At 40.7% G+C, this 24,434-nt stretch overlaps 1 protein-coding gene across 1 annotated transcript in view; it reads right to left on the bottom strand.

Annotated features, from left to right (window-relative positions):
• Nucleotides 1-24,434, bottom strand: part of WDR48 (WD repeat domain 48) — a 52,727-nt gene that overhangs the window by 16,152 nt on the left and 12,141 nt on the right. The window contains 10 exon segments of the mRNA NM_001076524.1: nt 1,193-1,290; nt 2,112-2,214; nt 3,828-3,902; nt 5,554-5,778; nt 11,783-11,884; nt 12,278-12,366; nt 14,410-14,539; nt 14,659-14,741; nt 19,039-19,117; nt 21,163-21,303. Coding sequence (NP_001069992.1) covers nt 1,193-1,290; nt 2,112-2,214; nt 3,828-3,902; nt 5,554-5,778; nt 11,783-11,884; nt 12,278-12,366; nt 14,410-14,539; nt 14,659-14,741; nt 19,039-19,117; nt 21,163-21,303 — 1,125 coding nt within the window.

Genomic DNA, 24,434 nt, shown 5'->3' with positions numbered 1-24,434 from the left:
CAGCCAAGTCTGGAGCCTACAACTCATGACTTTGTGGGAAATTAATCTCATTTTTTCATCCTTAAACCCCTACTACTCCTTTATATTCACTCAGGTCTCCAGTTACACAAAACTGCTCAGCTGGCCCTGAATGAGCACGTACTTTCCTCTTCTGTGTCTTTGCTATTCACTCCGTCCTCCTAAATGCCCTCCCACAATCTATCTGTTGGAAGCCTTCAAGCCCTGCTCCATGATCTCTCCCCATGCAGTCCTCCTGGTTTTCCAGCTGTACGTAACCTCCTCTGTATGTAGGCCATCCTCTGTTCTGCTCTCCCTCCAACCAGAAGGGATCATTTTTCATCATTTATGACCCTCAGCACACTGTGATTTATGACTCTTTGCACTGTGTTGAACTGAACTGAGTATTCATTTAATCCAGAAATATTTGTAGAACAAATATACCAACAACACTAAGAAGGGCCATTTGTCAGGATCCTAAAAGCAAAGTTCAATTTGTCTATAAATTCTTCAGTGCTATTTAGAATGTGGCTGAACAGCTTAATACATCTCAATTATCCAAGAATTCACTCTAACATGACTCAAAGTCATAACCGATGCTCAGAGATGGCTATAAATCCTAAGAAACGGTCAAAATTATTCTGTGTACTCAACCTAGGGTGATTTTGCATCCTTCTTCCTCCCTCCCTCTAAACGTTTGGCAATGTCTAGAGGCATTTTTGTCTGTCACAACTGAAAGGGGGGGATGGGGATGAAGGTGGTTACTGGCATCTACTGAGCAGAGGTGAAGGGGTGCTAAGCACCCTACAACGCAAGGACAGACCCTCCCTCCCAGTCCTGCAGCAGATTCATTGGGCCCCAAATGCCAAGAGCATCAAGGATGTGGAACTCTGAAGTATTCATTTTCAGGGAAGGCAGCATAACGCAGTTGGTAATACACTAAACAGAGAAAATGGTTCCATTCAAACTCTGGGTACTTAAAAAGATTAACTATGGCCTTATCTAATATTCACATAAGAATATATATTCCAAAATAAGGCTGCACTTAAGTCTTTATTTATATATTATCTTGGTTATTATATATATATATACACACACACACACAAACAACATATACACATATACATACAGACTACAATAAAAAATAAAGGGATATAGAATCCAGTAACCTGTATTAAATTACAAAGATACTCACCTTCAAGACATCCCAATATGCCACATTATTATTGGTATCTTTGGTTAATATATGTCTCTTATCATTAAGAATGTGACACTGAATAATACTAGCACCCCCTAAAGGGAAAAAATCCACACAATTAGTAAAACAATCCTGTATTTAAATTCACAGTACAGCAATGATGTTAAGTGACATGTAACAAAGTGTAAATCATAGTAGCCCCCAGAAAGGAGACCATATAATTATGTCTAAGGCAATTTAAAGCTAACCAAAGAAAAACTGTCTGACTTTAAGTACAGATTATAGATGAGAAGACTCTTTATTCACGTCAAGGGACTACTAGTGGAAAACTGTTAGAGCAAACACCTTAACAATTTTTTTACCCACTGGGAAAAGTCAAAATGATGAGAGGACATCTCTGAACTAGTTCCATCTCTTACTAACGTTTGCTTCCTATCTTACTGCTCTTTTATGCCTCCTGAATGGACATCCTATCCTAATGGTAGCGGCATGGACATCTGACTACAGATAAACACATCATTCAATACTCCAGTCCCAACCTCTGACCCTGAAATCAGAGCGGCCACTTCCAGTTGGAGCATGTAGAATACAGAGGCCAGATCTGAGCAGTTCTGGCTTGTGCCAGAAGACAACACTGTATCTTTTACAGAGTGGCTGTTGGCTTCACCAACACCCATGATTATTAGTCTAATGCTTGGCAAAAAGATGAATTCAAGAAAGCCCAACTTTTAAAGTCACTAAATAGCATTTAAAAAATATTTTTTCTTTTATTAAAAATAAGTCAATATACGATTAGCCTTTTCTTGACATCAGAATTACATTTAAAGGAAAGTCATTTCCTTTATTTTTGTCAATCTCTTAGTGACTATGGTTAATCTCAATAAAAGGTACAATACCTCCCAACATCCTTACTTACCTTTAATAACCTGGTCAGGTTGTGTACAAAGGGGTGTTATAGGATTTGTACAGTCATTGTCATAATCTCCAGAGGCTCTAAAATTATGAATTCCCTTCAATGTCTAAAGGAATAAAATTCATTATTTAATCATTTTATGCTTTATAAGCTTTAGTGGCAAGAAAAACAAAGAGCAAATGAGAAAAACCCAACAATTAACATCAACCAAAAAAATACTTAAGACACAAAGTACAATTATCTACTGTGATTAAAAAAATACAAAACAAAAATTAAGAAGGGAATGTTGTCTTTTTGGAGAGAACACTAGGCACTCTTCTGGGTAAAGCTATGTTGATCTCAAATTGGCACAAAGAAATTTAGACAAGATATATATATTTTTTTACAAGTACAAAGAAAGACAACTTGACCTACATATAAAATAAGAATAAAGGCAAACACTTTCTCTTTTGTTATCCACAGTCTGGTAAGCAAGAAAATGGAAATCTTAATTCTTAACTTAAAAAGTAACTATTTATTATTAAATCTTAATTAAAAGTACTTTTTTTTACTTCACTCTGCTTACCCTTTATTTTGATCCTTGTTCTTTATGCTATGAAGAAAAAGGAAATGAATTTGAAAAAACAATTCTGCTTTCTGTTTAGAAAAACAGAATTCTAATGAGCTTCCCTGCTGTCCTGGTACTTGGACTGCCTCTTTTCAAATACACTTTCATAAGGTCAGAAGTTGTAGTAATCTTTACTGGTTTTGTCAGGGCACAGTGCCTATGCTCAGCACATTAAATGTGTATCTTGGCTCCTGACAAAGAAGTCAGAAGCTTCTGTATTATAGTATTATAGTATTTTAGTAATATAGTATTATATTAGTAATATAATATTTTGTAATATAGTATTTTGACTATGACCTTAATTTTTATGCAATCCTTAGGATCACACCTGCATTCACAGGGGCATTCAGATTTTTGCCACTGTCTAAATTTTGGATTTTTGTCCTGCTACTGAAAGTCATGGCATCTGGTCCCATCACTTCATGCCAAATAGATGGAGGAACAATGGAAACAGTGACAGACTTTATTTTCTTGGACTCCAAAATCACTGGAGATGGTGACTGCAGCCATGAAATTAAAAGATGCTTGCTCCTTGGAAGAAAAGCTATGCTATTAAAACCTAGACAGCACATTAAAAAGCAGAGACATTACTTTGCCAACAAAGGTCTGTCTAGCCAAAGCTATGGTTTTTCCAGTAGTCATTTATGGATGTGAGAGTTGGACCATAAAGAAAGCTGAGTGCCAAAGAACTGATGCTTTTGAACTGTGGTGTTGGAGAAGACTCTTGAGAGTCCCTACAGATCAAACCAGTCCATCATAAAAGAAATCAGTCTCGAACATTCATTGGAAGGACTGTTGCTAAAGCTGAAGCTCCAATACTTTGGTCACCTGATGCGAAGAGCTGACTCCTTAGAAAAGACCCTGAAGCCGGGCAAGATTGAAGGCAGGAGGAGACAGGGATGATGGAGGATGAGATGGTTGGATGGCATCACTGACTCGATGGATATGAGTTTGAGTAAGCTCCGGGAGTTGGTGATGGACAGGGAAGTCTGGTGTGCTGCAGTCCATGGGGTTGCAAAGAGTCAGACACGACTGAGTGACTGAATTGACTGAGTCATGCTCACACTGAGCGTGTGGTACTCTGCCAGCATTTGGTACAGTGGCTCACTTACCCATTTATTTACTGTAGACTTTGTTGTTGCAACCCAAATTGCAGGAGGGGGGTCAGCTGATCTGTCAAGTTCCATCTGAAACAAGGCACAAAAATACCACTGTATGGAATGTTGACTCTTCTGAACAGCCAGGACCAGCTAAACAATATTAAATACCAACTCCTTCATTCAACATTGTACAGTGATGATACCACAGGCATGTGTTAAAAGCCAGGGATGCACAGAAGAATGAAAGGGGCTCTCTGATAATGGAATTTAGAGCCCTACATAAATGGAATGGGGTGACGTCTTACTAAAAACAAGGGCTTCAAGTTTCAAGTGTGGTTAATTTAAGGGTTCTAAATGGGTACAGTCAGAAGGATGACTTACCGTCCCTTCCTACCTTTACCACTCTTCTGTTTTTATGTTCTTAATAACAAGAAAATAAGTTTCTTTTTTCTTTGGAAATGAGTGTAGCAAGAAACAAAATAACAGTTCTAACAAGACAGCAAAAGTAAAAGGTATTCCTGCAATGGACCATGCCTACTCCCCACCCAGGAACAGACTGTACAATGGGAACAGTTTACGGTGTCCTGTATTTTTAAAATACTGCACATGTGAAAATAAATATACACCTATGTACACATTATGCAAATGAAGTGATCTGCCCACTATTCTTCCTGCACCAGGAAACTGCAGGTTTGGAGACATGAGGACAGGGCTGGAACACTGGCAACCAGGAATCCTCTTTAGTTCAAAGCGATGCTCCTTATGTTTATGCCTGTGTTAAATACTTCTCGTCTTTTTCTCCACAGCCCAGAGGTCCTGGCAGCCGCAGGCCTTGCAGTGCAGTTTCCCCTCCACACCTGTCTCTCCCCTCAGCGTGCTTCCTGCACACATGCTGTGTCTCTATGATTTTGGCCTCAACTCTCTTGCTTCTCTAAAGGATTATGGCTTCTGTCCATTAGGCTGTGCCATCTGCTTTAAAGAACTGTACTTGGCCAGTATAATGTGAGCTCTTAGACCACAGGCATCCTCTCAAGTGTCTCATTTGACCTGTAGTCTCTGTTTCAGCTCTTCCTCCTATACTGTGGTCTGAGTGTCAGATGTCACTTAAGTTTTGTAGATGCTTTTCTTGTTTTCAGATGATCTCTGAGAAGGGGTTGGCAGGGGTGGAGAGTGCTGTCTTTATGCCTCCATTTTAAATCTGGAAATCTCCTCACCATTGTTTTAATGTGCAATTCTGTGAATATCAGTGAGACTGAACATCTTGTCAACGATGACTGGCCATTTTTCTAGGCTAGGCTTCACTTTTAGCAGGTGTCAATATGGATGGCTTCTCAAGTACCCACCTCCCAGGACTATTCTGAGGCAGTGATGGTTTGCAATTTGAACCTGCCTCTCCCCCTTCTTCAGGAGCACTCTTCCACATCCCCCACGTGACACAGTGGACACATTTCTGCTTTGCTGTCCACTCACAGATACCTGAACTCCTCTTATTCCTTCTCTGAGGACAGGTTAGGAAAGCCAGCAGAGCTCAGGAGCACTGTGGGTCAGTTCAGAGGATTCGCCAGTGCGACACTCATCCACCCCTGATGTTCCCAGGAAGTCACCATTTCCTCTACGGGCGGCTAAGAAGTATCTTTTTTTACAACCTAACAGGTGACTCAGGTTTTAATATTGATTTCGATGTATTTGGCTAGTGCATGTAACAATCTAAATCATAAAACTAAAACATATGACGTACCTTGAGAACTGGCGCTTTTTCTTCACAAATTAGCACCCGAATATCAGGGTTTCTTAGGTCTGTGCAATAAATCTTCCTGTCCCTTCCTCCAGAATACACGTGTGTGAAGGCGTCATTGACCTGCAGAGCCCACACACCTTCATCATGCACTCGATACGTTGCTATACATCTCTGCTGGCCAAGGGACCAAAGGCGGATTGTCCCATCTGAACTGCCGGAAAGGCACTGGGAATAGAGAAAGCTAAGGTTAGAAACCTGCCCCAAAAGATCCTGCTATCTTGTGCTCTGCTCTTGGCTTCTCTCCGGACTCCATACTGTCAAAACGTATCTCTAATAACCTGCATTCCTGCCTCTGATAAAAGATTTTTGATAAGCATGCATCACAGGCTGGGATGACCAAAGGCAACAATACAGGCTCAAGTAGGGAACCTTCTGAGGAAAACTTCCTTGGTACCTGGCCACCTGCAACATCACCATCTTGTGTCCCATTCCACATCCAATGAGGCAGAAACTCTGGTGGGGGCCAGCAATCTGTGTTCTGACAGGCTCTCCAGGTCATTCTGTCTGGTACGCCAAGTTTGACAAGCACTGCACTAGCCCAGAGCCCTGGGTCACACCTCTGTTTTGTCCTCTCCCTCACTGCTCTGGATTCATGATGACTTGCCAGGTCTCCTGGATTTTACTGACAAGAGTCAAATGCAAAATCCAGCTTGCCACTCTGTGTGAGCGTGGCTACTTTACATATGAGCCTTGAGTTTAACATCCATTAATACAAAATGTAAACCCTCACCATTCAGAGTTAACATTGGCAATTCTGACATTTCTGAAGGCTTAACTACATGCAAGTTGCTGGTGCTCTTATCAGAGCTGAGCACACTGAGTGTGACAGAAACAGGGAGAACCAGCCACCCCACATTTGCATTCAGCATGCCTGGTATTCTGTACCAGTTACTGTGGTGACCTGAGGAAAAAATAGCCCTGAGGAGAAAGCAACCGCTGGTGCTGGTATATGAAATCAAGCAGGCAAAGAACTTCAAAGAAGAGAAGATAGTTCTGGGCTGGGAGACCTGGATAGTGTCTGAACAGATGAGGCCTTCAGGAATACAAGGATTAACTGGCCTGTTCTGTGATTTGAAAGGCTTTCAGAACTCTGGACATGTTTAATTAAACAAACATCGTACTGACAGACTCCCCCATAAGCTGTCAGGAGCATCAGTGCTTTAATCATTGATTATAACTAGTTCGCAAGAGAACCAAGAGACTAACCAGTAAAGACACTGCAGCAGGAAGGTTGTAAGGAGACCTTCATCACGTGTGTAGGAGCACTGTGGTAGTGCAATGGGGGGCAGGCAGGGAGTCCCCCATTCCAGGATGAGATGCTTCGCCGAGGTGGCAAAGCTGTTAGTAAAGCTTTGATCGCTCAGCTCCTAGACCACGTATCTACAGGGAATAAGGAACTGACAACTTTAGGATAAGGAAGGCAAAGATGGGTTGGAAGTCCTCACAGGCTGGGTAACTTACAACAGTAAAGAGGCAAACCCCAAACCCAGAATGCACAGCTGAAAGCAGTTGAGGAAATACAGAGTATATTAGAGTTCTACACCAACCTGGATATAGAATACAAAATAATCTTTGATAATAATCAGTATTCTAAGACTGTTAAAAAGCAGGGCCCCAAATAGACAGCAATCACTTTTAAAGCACCAAGTTGGCAAATGAGTTTGTAGTATTCAGTAGTATGGTTAGATGTGCCTATTTTATAGGAATTCTAGTGCCTGATGTCCTTTAGGACCTGAGGTTTCATCCAAACACTTCCCACTGACCCCAACCTTCCACTGGATAAACATGAAGACCCCTTCATTACGAGGTGGTTTTTGGGACTAGGACAGAATGCCCCAAATGGTTCTGCTAAGTCAGACTCGGGGGATCAGATCCTATAGCCTGATCGGGTGCTCTGTGCTTCTGCCAACAGAGACGAGAAGTACCAGTGTACTGTGGCAAGACTGCTGTTGATCAACACACGGTGTTTCTGGGATGGTCACTTATACACAGTTGTAACTGCCAAGAGAGAGCAGCCTAGGGGGCAAGTCAGGAGCAAGGAGTGGCCTAATGCTCAAAGAGCCCCTGGGCCTATAGGTTAGGTTCAGCAAGATTTGTACGAGCAAGGAAAATCCTGTGAGTGACGCACAAGGACGTGACTGACTCAGAACAAGATGGCAGCTTGCCCCAGTCTCCTCAAGCAACTGACTGAGCGAGTACAAGGAATCAAAAGTCAGCTGGCTCGGCCCAGGAATGCTGGCACCAGTCAAAACAACTGCAGTGAAGAGAGACCTCAAATAGTAAGATTCGCTAAATATCCGACGACAACAAAGGAAGTGAGGCAATAGGCTGACACTGATAGGACCCATTGGCCTACTACACGTATCTCATCACAAGTTCCCGACTTAAAACACCACAGGGACCCTACATGAGAAGCTGCAGGGCAACTACAGCATTTAATACATACTCTGGTCCAGTAACTAATAACTGTCTCTTCCATGTTGCAAGAGTTCAAGAATCAGTAAGTAAACGTTTCTTTTCCCTTCTCTCTTTTCGCCAGATACATGGCTACTCTAGGTGTTTTCTTGATAAATTCCCTAATGTAAAGATGCCATGTTGTTGGTGGCTAAATTTACATTTAGTTTCTCATTGCCAGTAAGGAAAATGGATAAAGGGAGAACTAAAGGAGAAAAATTACCGGCTTAATTCTGCACGCTAAGGCAGACAGGCAGCTTATTTAAAGTAGTACCATATCACTGTCTGTGCTTTCAGTAAGGGAAGCTGACTTGAGGTGAGGTGCATTTATAACCATATATAAGAAAGCCTTTCTCAGATATCAATGCAAAGAAATAGAGGAAAACAATAGAATGGAAAAGACCAGAGATCTCTTCAAGAAAATTAGTTACCAAATGAACATTTCATGCAAAGATGGGCACAATAAAGGACAGAAATGGGATGGACCTAACAGAAGCAGAAGATATTAAGAAGAGGTGGCAAGAATACACAGAAGAACTATACAAAAAAGATCTGCATAACCCAGATAATCACAATGGTGTGATCACTCACCTAGAGCCAGACCTCCTGGAATATGAAGTCAATTGGGTCTTAGGAAGCATCACTATGAACAAAGCTAGTGGAGGTGATGGAATTCCAGTCGAGCTATTTCAAATCCTAAAAGATGATGCTATATATGCCAGCAAATTTGGAAAACTCAGCAGTGGCCACAGGACTGGAAAAGGTCAGTTTTCATTCCAATCCCAAAGAATGCTCAAACTGATGCACAATGGCACTCATCTCACATGCCAGTAAAGTAATGCTCACAATTCTCCAAGCCAGGCTTCAATAGTATGTGAACTGTGAACAGATGTTCAAGGTGAATATAGAAAAGGTAGAGGAACCAGAGGTCAAATTGTCAACATCCGCTGGATCATCGAAAAAGCAAGAGAGTGCCAGGAAAACATCTACTTCTGCTTTACTGACTTATGCCAAAGCCCTTGACTATGTGGATCACAACGAACTGTGGAAAATTCTTAGAGGTGGGAATACCAGACCACCTGACCTGCCTCCTAAGAAATCTGTATGAAGGTCAGGAAGCAACAGTTAGAAATGGACATGGAACAATAGACTGGTTCCAAATAGGGAAGGAGTATGTCAAGGCTATATATTGTCACCTTGCTTATTTAACTTATATGTAGAGTACATCATGCAAAATGCTGGCTGGATGAAGCACAAGCTGGAATCAAGATTTCTGGAAGAAATATCAATAACCTCAGATACAAAGATGACATCACCCTTATGGCAGAAAGCGAAGAAGAGCTAAAGAGACTCTTGATGAAAGTGAAAGAGGAGAGTGAAAAAGTTGGCCTAAAATTCAACATTCAGAAAACTAAGATCATGGCCTCTGGTCCCATCACTTCATGGCAAATAGATGGGGAAACAATGGAAACAGTGACAGATTTTATTTTCTTGGGCTCCCAAATCACTGGAGATGGTGACTGCAGCCATGAAATTAAAAGACGCTTGCTCCTTGGAAGAAAAGCTATGACCAACCTAGACAGCATATTAAAAAGCCGAGACATTACTTTACCAACAAAGGTCTGTCTAGTCAAAGCTATGGTTTTTCCAGTAGTCATGTATGGATGTGAGAGTTGGACTATAAAGAAAGCTGAGCCCTGAAGAATTGATGCTTTTGAACTGTGGTGTTGGAGGAGATTTGAGAGTCCCTTCAACTGCAAGGAGATGCAACCTGTCCATCTTAAAGGAGATCGGTCCTGAGTATTCATGGGAAGGACTGACGCTGAAGCTGAAACTCCAATACTTGGGCCACCTGATGTGAAGAACTGACTCATTTTGAAAAGAGCCTGATGCTGGGAAAGACTGAAGGTGGGAGAAGGGGACAACAGAGGACGAGATGGTTGGATGGCACCACCGACGTGACAGACATGAGTTTGAGTAAACCCCGGGAATTGGTGATGGACAGGGAGGCCTGGTGTGCTGCAGTCCATGGAGTTGTGAAGAGTCGGACACAACTGAGTGACTGAACTGAACTGATGCTACTTATATCATCTTAAGTAAAAGCACATTCATAATTATCTACAGAGGAAACAAGGCATGGAGTGAAGCAGAAAGGAGGAGATTTCAGAAAGTCCACCAGGCCCACAGCCCTCTTCTGAAAAACCATCTAGTCTACTGTCTCTAGCTAAGGGCAGTCCCATGGAGTTCATATGATCCAGTTTGATCCTGGACAAAGCTAACGGAAGAAGGCTTGGACAACCATATCAAGTGCAACCTAGCAGCTACTGCAAAAAAGTGAGGAGCTGACTGCATTGGGCTTTTCAGACTCACGTGAAAATGCTACTGCAAAGAAACTCAAGAGTCTGAGAAAATGCCACGGTTTGCAGATAAGAACGCACCTTGTTTCTACTCTCCTCACCAACTATACTAACTAAATATTAAGACTCCCACTTTGCAGATGAGAAAACTAAGGACAGGTAATGAAGGGTTCTCTGCTCAAGGCTACACAACACATGATATCAAGTACCACGTCTCCAAAGACCTCTACGGGCATCTTCCAGCCTCTCTACCTGGTTCCGAAAAGTGATTTCCTTCCCTTGGCCAGTTTTTCAACTTTCCTTTCACCTCTGGAAACAAAGGCTTCTCTAATTCATGGATGAGGCAACCTCCTTGATGTTATTTCTTGGGAGTAATGGACCCATGGTGTTTCTCATCCAGTCACATTCGTACTCTCCCTTTTCCAGCCCCATCACAATCAATTCCAATGATCCCTGCCTATGAAAAAAACGGCGGCGGTACACGGGAGAGGTGTGTCATAACATAAAATGGTGCTCAGTTTTTGTTTTTTACTGTCTATATTGATGAAAGATCATTTTTCTACTGCTATAGAACAGATAGAATTGTGATTTATAATTCACAAATTATGTGGCTGAATATTAATACCTGTTCAAACATTACCAAAATGTTTTTCTTTGAAATGCTGACTTTAAGTTCTATGTTAGATAACAAAACTACAGTCCATATCTACATAGCCAACTGACAAGATCTGCCTAAGAAACCAGACCCACTGTGAGGATATTTTCCACTGCCAGAAAGCACTCAATACCAAAGATTCCTTCTGCTTCAAAAAAGGAAGCATTTTAAATTATTTTAGCCTATATGTATGTGTGTATTTATGGATGGATGCTCAGCTCTGTCTGATTTTTTGAGACCTCATGGACGGCAGCCCACCAGGTTCCTCTATCCATGGGATTTTCCGGGCAAGAAATACTGGAGTGGGTTGCCATTTCCTCCTCCAGGAGATCTTTCCGACTCAAGGATCAAACCCACGCCTCCTGTAGTTCCTGCATTGGTAAGCAATCCTTTACCACTGAGCCACCTGGGAAGCCCTTATTTTAGTCTATACATAATTGCATATACTCACCTGCATTAGAATTATTCTTAGGATATCCTTTGTTTGGCCTTTCTTTAAAAGTTATGCAAACAAGATAATTTCAAAATGTGGATTATTATATGTGCAACTGAGTATTTTAAGGATTTAAAAATCAGACCACAGTTTACAATGCTTGTAGCTTTTGGTTTAAACCAACTATGCAACAATATAGAAAGCGGGGGAGCTTCTCCTGTATGAAATTCTGACAAGGTCAGTAGGTAAATGCTCACGAGAACTGCATACCTGTGTGCCATCTCTGTTCAGCAGCAACGCTTTAACATTATCCGTGTGCCCTTTTAGCTTCATTAGTTTTGCACATGTTCTTGGATCCCATACTCTTAAAACCTGTGAATCATACAACGAATCATACAAACGATCAAATTCAAATAGTAGATGGCTTCTATAAATCAAGTGGTAACCATCAAGTTCTGTGATGGTAGTACTACTTCAGCCAATAGACAGTGTTCCAGTGTCCAAGGCTCCCAACTTTTTTAAGAGGGAGGAAGCCTCTTTAATGTAAAAAAAAATGCACAGGCCTCCTGACTCCACCCTCCGCCCCTGGCACCACACACATGACAGTAATTATATAGTTATACCCTTATTTGTTCAAATAAAGCCTTTATTTTTAGTATCCACAAGGAAAAACCACTGTCTATGTATTTTGTAATTACAAAGATCAAATTATTTTGGTTTCTTTGTTTTCTAGTGTTAAAATATACCCCTTGAGTTTCCCCTTACCTTCTCAGTGGACCCTGATACAATGATTGTTCCCAGTTGATTCATTGCCAGGCTATAAATGGAATCTTTGTTCCCACTTAAAGAAGAAGCTATTAAGGATAAATAGAGCTAAAGGTTAAAATCATCAGCTGTTTAGTAGCTAGTCAGCACAAGTTTAATTATTTGATTTAGAAATCTTATCTTTATGGGGACTCTTAAGGAAAAGAAATTTACCTATTATGGAGATAATTCTAAATAATACTATTAAAATTTACATCCCTTCTGGATTTGAGCATACACAAATGCTCAACAAATATTTACTAAGTTGAACTGAACTGCCACTTAAAAAGCTATCCACATAAGTAATAGATTTTCAAAGATACACATGTGCCAATAAAAATGAAAACTACAGCTAAACTCACTTTTTACAAGAAAACACAAATCAAAACGAAATACTATTTTCACTGACAAAAATCAGTAAAAAACAAAGCAACATACTTGGTTCTCAAAAAAAACAGTTGAAATGGCCTTCTCATACATTACCCGTGGAAGGATAATTTGGTACAACTCTTCTGGAAGGAAACTAGGCACTGTGTGGCAAGAATTGCATTCATGCTCTCTCTTTCAGAAGTCAGTACCACTGAAGCACATACATAAAACTGCCCATACAGTATGATTCCAACTTTACAACAAGGAATAAGTATAAACAAACATACTGATTGTGAGTAAAGGAATAAATACATATAAAGTATTTAGAAAAGTTAACTGCTTCTACTGAATGCTCAGTAAATGTTAGCTATTATCATTATTTCCATAATGATAAAAAGCGTGTTTGCTATCCTCTCTAAACAGTTCTAAGTAGAATATACTTGTTGCTGAATCTATACCACTAAGCCTCATCTCTGACCTTGGGCCGATCCTCCTTTTTTGGCTTCATTCCCTCTTGTTAGTGCCTCTTTCAGGCAGGCCTTACATTAGAAGAGAGTTAAATGATGCATTATGACAGCCCCAGTAGGGACCAGCTGCTGAATCCCTGAAACTGTGTACATTAATCACAGAGAACAAGGGAAGAATAGTGTTTAAACCTTCACATATTTCCTGAGAAAAAGGGCAAAATAATATTTAAGAAATTATAAACACCAGTCTCCCAACCTGCTCTTCTTGACACATACTAGATTTCATTAGAATTGTTAGCTATGTCAACATGAGTATTACACAGTCATGACAAATTGGATCTGTCATGCAGGGATCCAGACAGTTCAGGCCCACATCATGAACACAGATCTTCTAAGCCAGGCTTAGCTAAAAATACCTGTCTAGGTCTGACTAGGTAACTGAGATCTTAGTTGATAAGGCATCCATGCTATTAACTCGCTGTGAAGGTTTCTGAATTGTCTCTAGAAGCTAGGGTCAGCCTTTCTGCACTCTTCTGGAATTGGCTGGATTCTTAAGGCTGCTCTGAAAGGGTCCTACAGTATTGGCACTAAAAGCCCTCTTTCTTTCCTTTGGGTATTTTCCTATGTGGTTATTAACTTGAAGGCTGTTAGTATCCAGTAACACTTTTCCTGGGGTAGGAAAATGGCAACCCACTCCAGTATTCTTGCCTAGAAAATCTCATGGACAGAGGAGCCTTCTGCTACTGCTGCTAAGTTGCTTCAGTCGTGTCCGACTCTGTGCGACCCCATAGATGGCAGCCCACCAGGCTCCTCCATCCCTGGGATTCTCCAAGGGTCGCAGAGAGGAGTCGGACACAATTAAGAGACTAAGTACAACACTTCTAAAAGTCAAGAGTTGCCTACTTTTGGCCAGGTAATCACTACTTTGATCAGTAATAATCTGCCTAGAGTGTGGCCCTGGGTCAGGTAAAGCTGTAGGATATATTAATACAAAGTAATAAGACAGACACTTTTGCACTCTGGAAGCTTATATGTTAGCTAGGGAGCTAACAGGTACAAAAATGGCCAGGTTACACCTGCAGAAGTTACCATTTTTAGACCACAGTGAGGAACTAGCTTCTAATCACACTCTTGGGGACTAGAATGCTACAGGCAGAACCACTGTCTTGATGCAAACTTATCGGATTTGTTTTATAAACCATTCTTTATTTATGTCAACTTGGATCACTTTCAAAGAAAAATTTTCAAACACCTTACTTGTGACGGTGTTATTTGAGGCAGTCAGTGCTGTTAGAGTATTCACATCCCAAAGGAATATTTGTCGGTCCAATCCAGCTGATGCTACGAGTTCCTTATCCTTGGCATACGCTAAGGCCTTTACATAATCCTGTAACAAAACATATATATTATGATCTACTCTGTAGACTAATAAGCAAATGAGTCATATAAAGTACTGAGATCCTAGTACTGCACTAAAGACACCGAAAACTGCGTTAGTTGTCTTACCTTATGCGTCCTTAATGTTGACATGCAAAATCCCTTATGTGCGTTCCATACTTTTACTGTTGTATCAGAAGAAGCAGATATTACTAGAAGAGGCAAAGAATGAACAAACCCCTTAGTAGTGTGTCTAAACACCATTTTAAAGAATTAACTTAAAAAAATTAACAGTCTCAAACTTTCATATATACAAAATGTTCATACATAAATATTTGAATATTTATGTATGTTGAATATTTATAATATTCCTAAAGGGGCGACGGGCGGGAGGAGCTACCCCATGCCCCTAAGCCTGAGGCCAAGGGCAGCGGCGGGGAGGAGCGACCGCACGACCGAGGCCAGGGGCAGTGGCCGGGAGGACCAACCCCACATCCAAGGAGCCGTGGCTGCGCGGGCACAGGAGGGCCTAGAGGAGCTATTCCACATTGAAGGTCAGGAAGGGCGGCAGTGAGGAGATACCCCTCATCCAAGGTAAGGAGCAATGGCTGCGCTTTGCTGGAGCACCGTGAAGAGATACCCCACGCCCAAGGCAAGAGAAACCCAATTAAGGCGGTAGGTGTTGCAAGAGGGCATCAGAGGGCAAACACACTGAAACCATACTCACAGAAAACTAGTCAATCTAACCACACTAGGACCACAGCCTTGTCTAACTCAATGAAACTAAGCCATGCCTGTGGGGCAACCCAAGACAGGCGGGTCATGGTGGAGAGATTTGACAGAATGTGGTCCACTGGATAAGGGAATGGCAAACCACTTCAGTATTCTTGCCTTGAGAACCCCATGAACAGTATGAAAAGGCAAAATGATAGGATACTGAAAGAGAAACTCCCCAGGTCAGTTGTGCCCAATATGCTACTGGAAATCAATGGAGAAATAACTCCAGAAAGAATGAAGGGATGGAGCCAAAGCAAAAACAATACCCAGCTGTGGATGTGACTGGTGACAGAAGCAAGGTCCGATGCTGTAAAGAGCAATATTGCATAGGAACCTGGAATGTCAGGTCCATGAATCAAGGCAAATTGAAAGTGGTCAAACAGATGGCAAGAGTGAATGTCGACATTCTAGGAATCAGCGAACTGAAATGGACTGGAATGGGTGAATTTAACTCAGATGATCATTATATCTACTACTGTGGGCAGGAATCCCTCAGAAGAAATGGAGTGGCCATCATGGTCAACAAAAGACTCCGAAATGCAGTACTTGGATGCAATCTCAAAAACGACAGAATGATCTCTATTCGTTTCCAAGGCAAACCATTCAATATCACAGTAATCCAAGTCTATGCCCCAACCAGTAACGCTGAAGAAGCTGAAGTTGAACGGTTCTATGAAGACCTACAAGACCTTTTAGAAATAACACCCAAAAAAGATGTCCTTTTCATTATAGGGGACTGGAATGCAAAAGTAGGAAGTCAAGAAACACCTGGAGTAACAGGCAAATTTGGCCTTGGAATACGGAATGAAGCAGGGCAAAGACTAATAGAGTTTTGCCAAGAAAATGCACTGGTCATAACAAACACCCTCTTCCAACAACACAAGAGAAGACTCTATACATGGACATCACCAGATGGTCAACACCGAAATCAGATTGATTATATTCTTTGCAGCCAAAGATGGAGAAGCTCTATACAGTCAGCAAAAACAAGACCAGGAGCTGACTGTGGCTCAGACCATGAACTCCTTATTGCCAAATTCAGACTGAAATTGAAGAAAGTAGGGAAAACCACTAGACCATTCAGGTATGACCTAAATCAAATCCCTTATGATTATACAGTGGAAGTGAGAAATAGATTTAAGGGCCTAGATCTGATAGATAGAGTGCCTGATGAACTATGGAATGAGGTTCGTGACATTGTACAGGAGACAGGGATCAAGACCATTCCCATAGAAAAGAAAGGCAAAAAAGCAAAATGGCTGTCTGGGGAGGCCTTACAAATAGCTGTGAAAAGAAGAGAAGCGAAAAGCAAAGGAGAAAAGGAAAGATATAAGCATCTGAATGCAGAGTTCCAAAGAACAGCAAGAAGAGATAAGAAAGCCTTCTTCAGCGATCAATGCAAAGAAACAGAGGAAAACAACAGAATGGGAAAGACTAGGGATCTCTTCAAGAAAATCAGAGATACCAAAGGAACATTTCATGCAAAGATGAGCTCGATACAAGGACAGAAATGGTATGGACCTAACAGAAGCAGAAGATATTAAAAAGAGATGGCAAGAATACACAGAAGAACTGTACAAAAAAGATCTTCACGACCCAGATAATCACGATGGTGTGATCACTGACCTAGAGCCAGACATCCTGGAATGTGAAGTCAAGTGGGCCTTAGAAAGCATCACTACGAACAAAGCTAGTGGAGGTGATGGAATTCCAGTTGAACTATTCCAAATCTTGAAAGATGATGCTGTGAAAGTGCTGCACTCAATATGCCAGCAAATTTGGAAAACTCAGCAGTGGCCACAGGACTGGAAAAGGTCAGTTTTCATTCCAATCCCAAAGAAAGGCAATTCCAAAGAATGCTCAAACTACTGCACAATTGCACTCATCTCACACGCTAGTAAAGTAAGGCTCAAAATTCTCCAAGCCAGGCTTCAGAAATATGTGAACCGTGAACTTCCTGATGTTCAAGCTGGTTTTAGAAAAGGCAGAGGAACCAGAGATCAAATTGCCAACATCCGCTGGATCATAGAAAAAGCAAGAGAGTTCCAGGAAAGCATCTATTTCTGCTTTATTGACTATGCCAAAGCCTTTGACTGTGTGGATCACAATAAACTGTGGAAAATTCTGAAAGAGATGGGAGTACCAGAACACCTGATCTGCCTCTTGAGAAATCTGTATGCAGGTCAGGAAGCAACAGTTAGAACTGGATATGGAACAACAGACTGGTTCCAAATAGGAAAAGGAGTATGTCAAGGCTGTATATTGTCACCCTGTTTATTTAACTTATATGCAGAGTACATCATGAGAAACGCTGGACTAGAAGAAGCACAAGCTGGAATCAAGATTGCCGGGAGAAATATCAATAACCTCAGATATGCAGATGATACCACCCTTATGGCAGAAAGTGAAGACGAACTCAAAAGCCTCTTGATGAAAGTGAAAGTGGAGAGTGAAAAAGTTGGCTTAAAGCTCAACATTCAGAAAACGAAGATCATGGCATCCGGTCCCACCACTTCATGGGAAATAGATGGGGAAACAGTGGAAACAGTGTCAGACTTTATTTTTCTGGGCTCCAAAATCATTACAGACGGTGACTGCAGCCATGAAATTAAAAGACGCTTACTCCTTGGAAGGAAAGTTATGACTAACCTAGATAGCATATTCAAAAGCAGAGACATTACTTTGCCAACAAAGGTCCGTCTAGTCAAGGCTATGGTTTTTCCTGTGGTCATGTATGGATGTGAGAGTTGGACTGTGAAGAAGGCTGAGCACCGAAGAATTGATGCTTTTGAACTGTGGTGCTGGAGAAGACTCTTGAGTGTCCCTTGGACTGCAAGGAGATCCAATCAGTCCATTCTGAAGGAGATCAGCCCTGGGATTTCTTTGGAAGGAATGATGCTAAAGCTGAAACTCCAGCACTTTGGCCACCTCATGCGAAGAGTTGACTCATTGGAAAAGACTCTGGTGCTGGGAGGGATTGGGGGCAGGAGGAGAAGGGGATGGCAGAGGATGAGATGGCTGGATGGCATCACTGACTCGATGGACGTGAGTCTTAGTGAACTCCGGGAGTTGGTGATGGACAGGGAGGCCTGGTGTGCTGCGATTCATGGGGTCGCAAAGAGTCAGACACGACTGAGCGACTGAACTGAACTGAACTGAATGTTAATTCAAACATCTTAACATTCACATACTCACACATACACATATGTATCTTAAAGTTCTTTCTAGAACTTTTTATATCTTGTCTCAAATATTTTTTTAAATAAGCAAGACAAACTTTGCAATGTTCCAGCTGAAGGTGCAACTAATTTGACTACAAAAAATTTCTCTAAGACAGACTGCAAAACCAAGAAACGGATCTTACCATAAAGAGAACAAAAAGATACTAATCAGGTTAAAAGAAAAATACATATCACATGAGTCTATTTATATACAGTGACAATGCAGGCAAACTATATCAACAGTGCTTAGAAGACACGAGAGCAATTATCCTGGGACAAGGGACAGAGCCTGGAAGGGTGGCCTAAGAGGGATCTGGGTAATCTGTTTTTTGATATGGGTGTTCACTTTGCAAAATTTTATTGAGCTGTACTCTCAGGATATGCGTACTTTTCTGTATGTATGTTACACTTCAAGAAAAAGGCTTACATAAACAATGAAAAAAATAAAGAGAAAAAAAATCAAATTGAATTAAAATCGTCCAGAAGCTCAACAGTCCACAGAAATACTTACATGTTTTCCCATTACAACAGAGTACAATGTCATTCACCCAATCAGTATGGTGTTCCATAGATGCTATATATGGATCTTGCTGAAATTACAAGATAAATCATAAAAATGTCTTTTAGTATATTAGAGGATAAAATATGTCATAAATACATCACAAAAATATGATTATGTTTAGATTCTTCAATTAATGTGACACACTTCTCTAAGGTCTTCAAATTTACAACTCAGAGTAGAATTTCACCAAATGATTGATGCTTCCATATGGCAGATATAAACAGAAGTTTTCTTTCAGAACAGTTTTATTACTGACAAAAGCCTCGGTTTCCAGGACAAATGCCCTGAAATTAGTGAAGGCAACGAGACCTGGGCTGGGCACTGCATTGAGTGCAGTGAGAAGGGCTTCACTAGAAAGGGTGAGACATGAACAGATCTGGGGGGATCTGACTCAGCCGTGGTGAAGGTTCAGAGCAGACAGCGGGGACAGAAAAGAAGCTGCTGAGAGTGCTGAGAAGCCTAGCCGGATGGCAGATGAAGATGCCCACTTCTCCTCTTAGCTTCCTACTGCTGTTTTTACCTGTGAACTGAACATTTCCTCACAGTATCTACAGTCCTTCAGAGAAGAAATGGAAGCCAATGGCTAAAGGATCACCATTTCAATGCAGTAACTCAAGATTTTTCTACTGCTCTCCCTTGGCTCAATTACCAGGAGAGGCCTTTTAAAGAAGAGCATCTAGTTACACCCTACATCTAAGACAGGCAAGTTCAAGATGCTTCATGGGCAAAGAGAATAGCTCTACAAGTCTATTTGAGAATTGATGCTATTCAATCTTGTCATAAAATGAGAACCAGAAAGAGATGTCTAAGGGCTGAAGAGGCAGCTTTCTAACTCTTCCCGGTTAGTTCTTGTGTTTTCCTTAATTTGTTTGTAATCCTGTAAATCTCTATGAAGGTGACATTCCAATTCAAAAATGGGTTAGGAAAAGCACTTCAGAGCCACAACTTCCTTATTTTCTATGTTTTTAATATGGGACCTCCACTGTTTACACTGGTCAAAGAATTTAAAACTCACTGGGCCAAAGTCCATTTAAAGAAACTATCCAAACTGTGCAAAATAGTTGTTCTTTTTCAGATGGAACATCAGACTTGCAGAGCTTGCCAAAACACAGCCTTTTAAAATGACAAAGTCTAACCTCAGGGTTTCAAGGCTAGATTGGGCTCTGACTCTCTGTCATGAACCAGTTATTCAACCATGGTTTCTCTTAGCCTGTTTTCCCATCATAAGGGGAAAGTGGATCTACCTTGAAGGATCATCGTGAGAAATAATCTGGGAAACTGCTCTGGTACAAAGCTAGGAGTTTAAGAAATGCTCCTCCTTCTTCCTGGAATCTTCCTTTCTATGTTATTCATAATATAGGCATTCACACAAAATACAAAAAGAGCGCCTTTCCATCTGACTGGGGACTTATCTTTACATATCATTAAGTCCTGTTTTCTGTTTTCATATTTTTACATTAACTTTACACTATATAATAAGACCCTATGGGTCTTTGTGGGTACAGTAACCACTTTTTTTTTTGGCTGTACTGTCAGCATGAAAGATCTTAGTTGCCTCAACTGGGGATTGACCCTAACCCTAACCCTAACACCTCACACACACATTTTAACCACTGGATGGCCAGGGAAATCCCCACCCTAATCACTTTTAAATGAAGAAAATAAATATTTGTTCAAGGTTAATTATAAATGTAAATGCATAGTCAATCTTTTTTTAGTAGCACTGAAAAGGGATGCCAAAAAAGCTTTTGGGGAACATATTTAAAACAGAAAAATAAATTGCTGAAAAGAATTCCCCTACCAGAAAAATCTCTAAGCTCCTTTGCAGCAAAGAGCTGTTATCACAAACCTAGTTTACGGACTCCTTGCCTTAGCTAAAACACTTGCAAAACTCCCCTGGGGTGTTTTTCTCAGAGGCTTACTGAATTCTGGTTGCAATGTCTTTATTTATAGAGTGTACCAAATAACTGAGTGCTCAAAGAGATTAAATCTGAAACTGTGAAAGGCACCATATTAGACAGACCAAAATTTACTGAGCATAGATTTAAAATATAAACTCAATCCCTGCCTTACCTTGTGCTGATTGACACTCCATATTCTTATGATGGAGTCTCGACCGGCCGTGAAAAGTCTGTTAAGTGCTGGATCCAACTGCAGGGCGTTGACCCCATTCCGGTTGTACTTCTCCACTTCATCTCGAATAACATAGGAAACCTGACAAATACATCAAGATTGGCTGTTTATGAAGTTATAAAATATGTGATAATAAAATGTAGCTTCTAGTGGCCAATCTGAAATTCAAATTTCTAATATAAAACTTATTTCCCAATTCGATAACATTTTTATTTTACTCTATAGAGACTGAGGGCTCCCCCAGATGCTCAGCTATAAAGAATCCTCCTGCAATGCTACAGACGCGACTTCAATCCCTAGGTTGGGAAGATCCCCTGGAAAAGGATATGGCAACCCACTCCAGAATTCTTGCTTGGGAAATCCCACGGACAGAGGAGCATAGAGGGCTACAGCCCATGGGGTCTCCAAGAGTCGGACACGACTTGGCAACTAACAACAACATAGAGACTGAAGGGCTGAGCAGAGAGGAGTGACATTAGCTTAGACCAAGATAAGCAAGTCTGAGGCTAATAATGCCTTCTAACTTGACTCCTTTCCTACCCTTGTTTGTCTTTAATCCATTTTCCACAAAGCAGCTGGATGAATCTTTTTTATATATAATTAAATGTGCTTATTTTAATTGAAGGATAATTGCTTTACAGTATGGTGTTGGTTTCTGCCAAAGACCAACATGAATCAGCCACAGGCATACCTATATCCCCTCGCTCAAGAACCTCCCTCCCCATCCCACCCTCTAGGTTGTTACAGAGCCCCAGTTTGAGTTCCCTGAGTCATACAGCAAATTCCCAATGGCTATCTATTTTACATATGGTAACTGGTTGACTCTTTAAAACATGTAAACAGAAATGTCTTTTTAAAAAATGTAAATAGTTTTCCATTCAGAAACCTCTCTGGGCGCTTACTCCACTAGACTCAGGATTGGGTCTGAACTCCTCGAGCACCTCTCCAGCCCTAGCCCTTGCTCACCGCTCCCACGCCCCACACCCACTGTTCCTCCAGACGGCGCACGTACTGATCCCCTTTGTCTACAAGCTCTTCCTCCCACTGTCTGGCTGACTACCACTGCAGTCTTAAGATTTCTGTGGAAATGATGCTTCCTCAAAAAGGCCTTCTCTGACCTGCTAAGCAAAATAAGATTTTGCTCTCCATTAACATACTAAACTTCTTCCTTCACACCACTTTCCCCTACTTTATTATTGTTGGTAACAATAACACTCTGCTCCACGAGAAAACCCAAGAGAACCAACCAAAAGCCATTACAATTAAGAAAAACTCAACAAACTGGGTGACAGCCAAAAGCAAAAATTTTGTATTTTAATGAAATAACCAGTAAGGATATAAATGGGGCAGGGAACTTCATTTACAACAGCAACAAAAATAAATACCTAGAAATTCATCTTGCAAAGAAGATACATGCTATGCTGTGCTTAGTCGTGTCCGACTCTTTGCGACCCCAAGGATTGTAGCCTGCCAGACTCCTCTGTCCATGGAATTCTCCAGGCCAGAATACTGGAGTGGGTTGCCTTGCCCTCCTCCAGGAGATCTTTCCAATCCAGGCATCAAACCCAGGTCTCCTGCATTGCAGGCGGATTCTTTACTGTCTGAGCCACCAGGGAGGCCCAATCCACAGGATAAGGTACATAAAAGAAACACCTGAATAAAGGAGACATGCTGTATTGTAGCACGGGGTGATTCAAAATAAACAGTTTTGTCCTAACCTTGTGACTTTAACCGGATTGTTGTCAGAGTTCACTGGATTTTTTTCCTAGAAGTTGACAAAAATATTAATATATAGCATAATGTCTTGAGGGGCTAACCCTGTCACTTTTTAAAATGGAAATATACTCTTTAAAGATCTTAAAAGGTATTACAAAGCTACCAGAATTACAAAGGAAGACCACAATACAATATTAAAGGATCAATGGAATAAAACAAAATTCAGAAACATATTTTCCCAATATACATTTTTAATTTTGATATAAACAGATTTTGAATCAATGAGGGCAGGATAAATTATTTAGTAAATTATCTAGGAACATCTATTGGGAAAAATAATATTCTTTTTCTAAATCTTAAACCAAAATGAATTTTCGTAAGGACTAAAGATTGAAATTTAATAATCTAATCATGAAAATACTTTAGAAAGATGGCATTCTTTGCAAAAGAAAAGAGGAACACTGATCCAAACCAAACTACAAGCCAAAACTTTCTGTACATACAAATGTTCACAGCAGCATTAAATCCAACAGCTAACAAATGGTAATAACCCAAATGCTCATCAACTGACCAAGGATAAACAGAATGTAGTACGTCCACACAATGCAATATTACTTAACCATAAACAAGGAGTGAAGTATTGAAATACGCTATGGCACAGATGAATCTTAAAACATTATGCTAAGGCCACAAATTTTATGAATTTATTTACATGAAGTGTCCAGAATAGGTTCCACAAACCCAGAGAGACAGAAAGTAGATTAATGGTTTCCAGGGGCTTAGATGAGAGGAGGATGGGGAATGACTACTACTGGGTACAGGATTTCTTTCGGGATGAAAGTGTTCTGGAATTAAGTGATCAGTTTACTTTGTGAATGTATTAAGAATCAGTGAGTTGTATACTTTAGAAGGTAAATTTATGTGAATTTTATCTTACTAAAGCTGTTATTTAAAACAAAACAAAGTTCTGAGTGTCAAAAAGTAACAGGAGCAAAGTTACAAGGCAAACACTTAACTGGGGGAAAAATGAATACAAAAGACAAAAGCTTACTCTTGACAACATACAAAGATTCCTTAGATAACAATAAGAAAAAGTCAAACTCTCCATGAGAAAGAGTAAGGAAGGTCACAAAGAGGAAATTTTTTAAAAAGCAAAGAATATAGCCAACAAACAAAAATAATGAAAGCTGTGAAATGGGTCAGGGTTGTATACACAAAGACAATGAAGATGTCTTAACCCAGCCTTTTGGGTGCAAGTAACTGTAACTGAAATCTACCCAAACCAGCTTAAGTTTTTTTTTTTTTAAAAAGGAGAATTCAAGATGAATTTAACAACAATATCTAACAGAGCCCAAGGGCAGGAAATACAGTCATGACTCATGAGACATTTTAAAAATAAAACCATGGCACTTCTCTACTGAAGCTTTTCACTGCATTTAAAGTCAAGTCCAAATTCCTCACATGCTTTGGTTCTACCCTGCATCTTCACACTCACC

This window comes from Bos taurus, chromosome 22 (genome assembly GCF_002263795.3).
Source record: "Bos taurus isolate L1 Dominette 01449 registration number 42190680 breed Hereford chromosome 22, ARS-UCD2.0, whole genome shotgun sequence".
NCBI classification, from domain to species: domain Eukaryota; kingdom Metazoa; phylum Chordata; class Mammalia; order Artiodactyla; family Bovidae; genus Bos; species Bos taurus.
The sequence above is the reverse complement of the archived record's forward strand: the minus strand, read 5'-3'. Positions and strand labels throughout refer to the sequence as shown.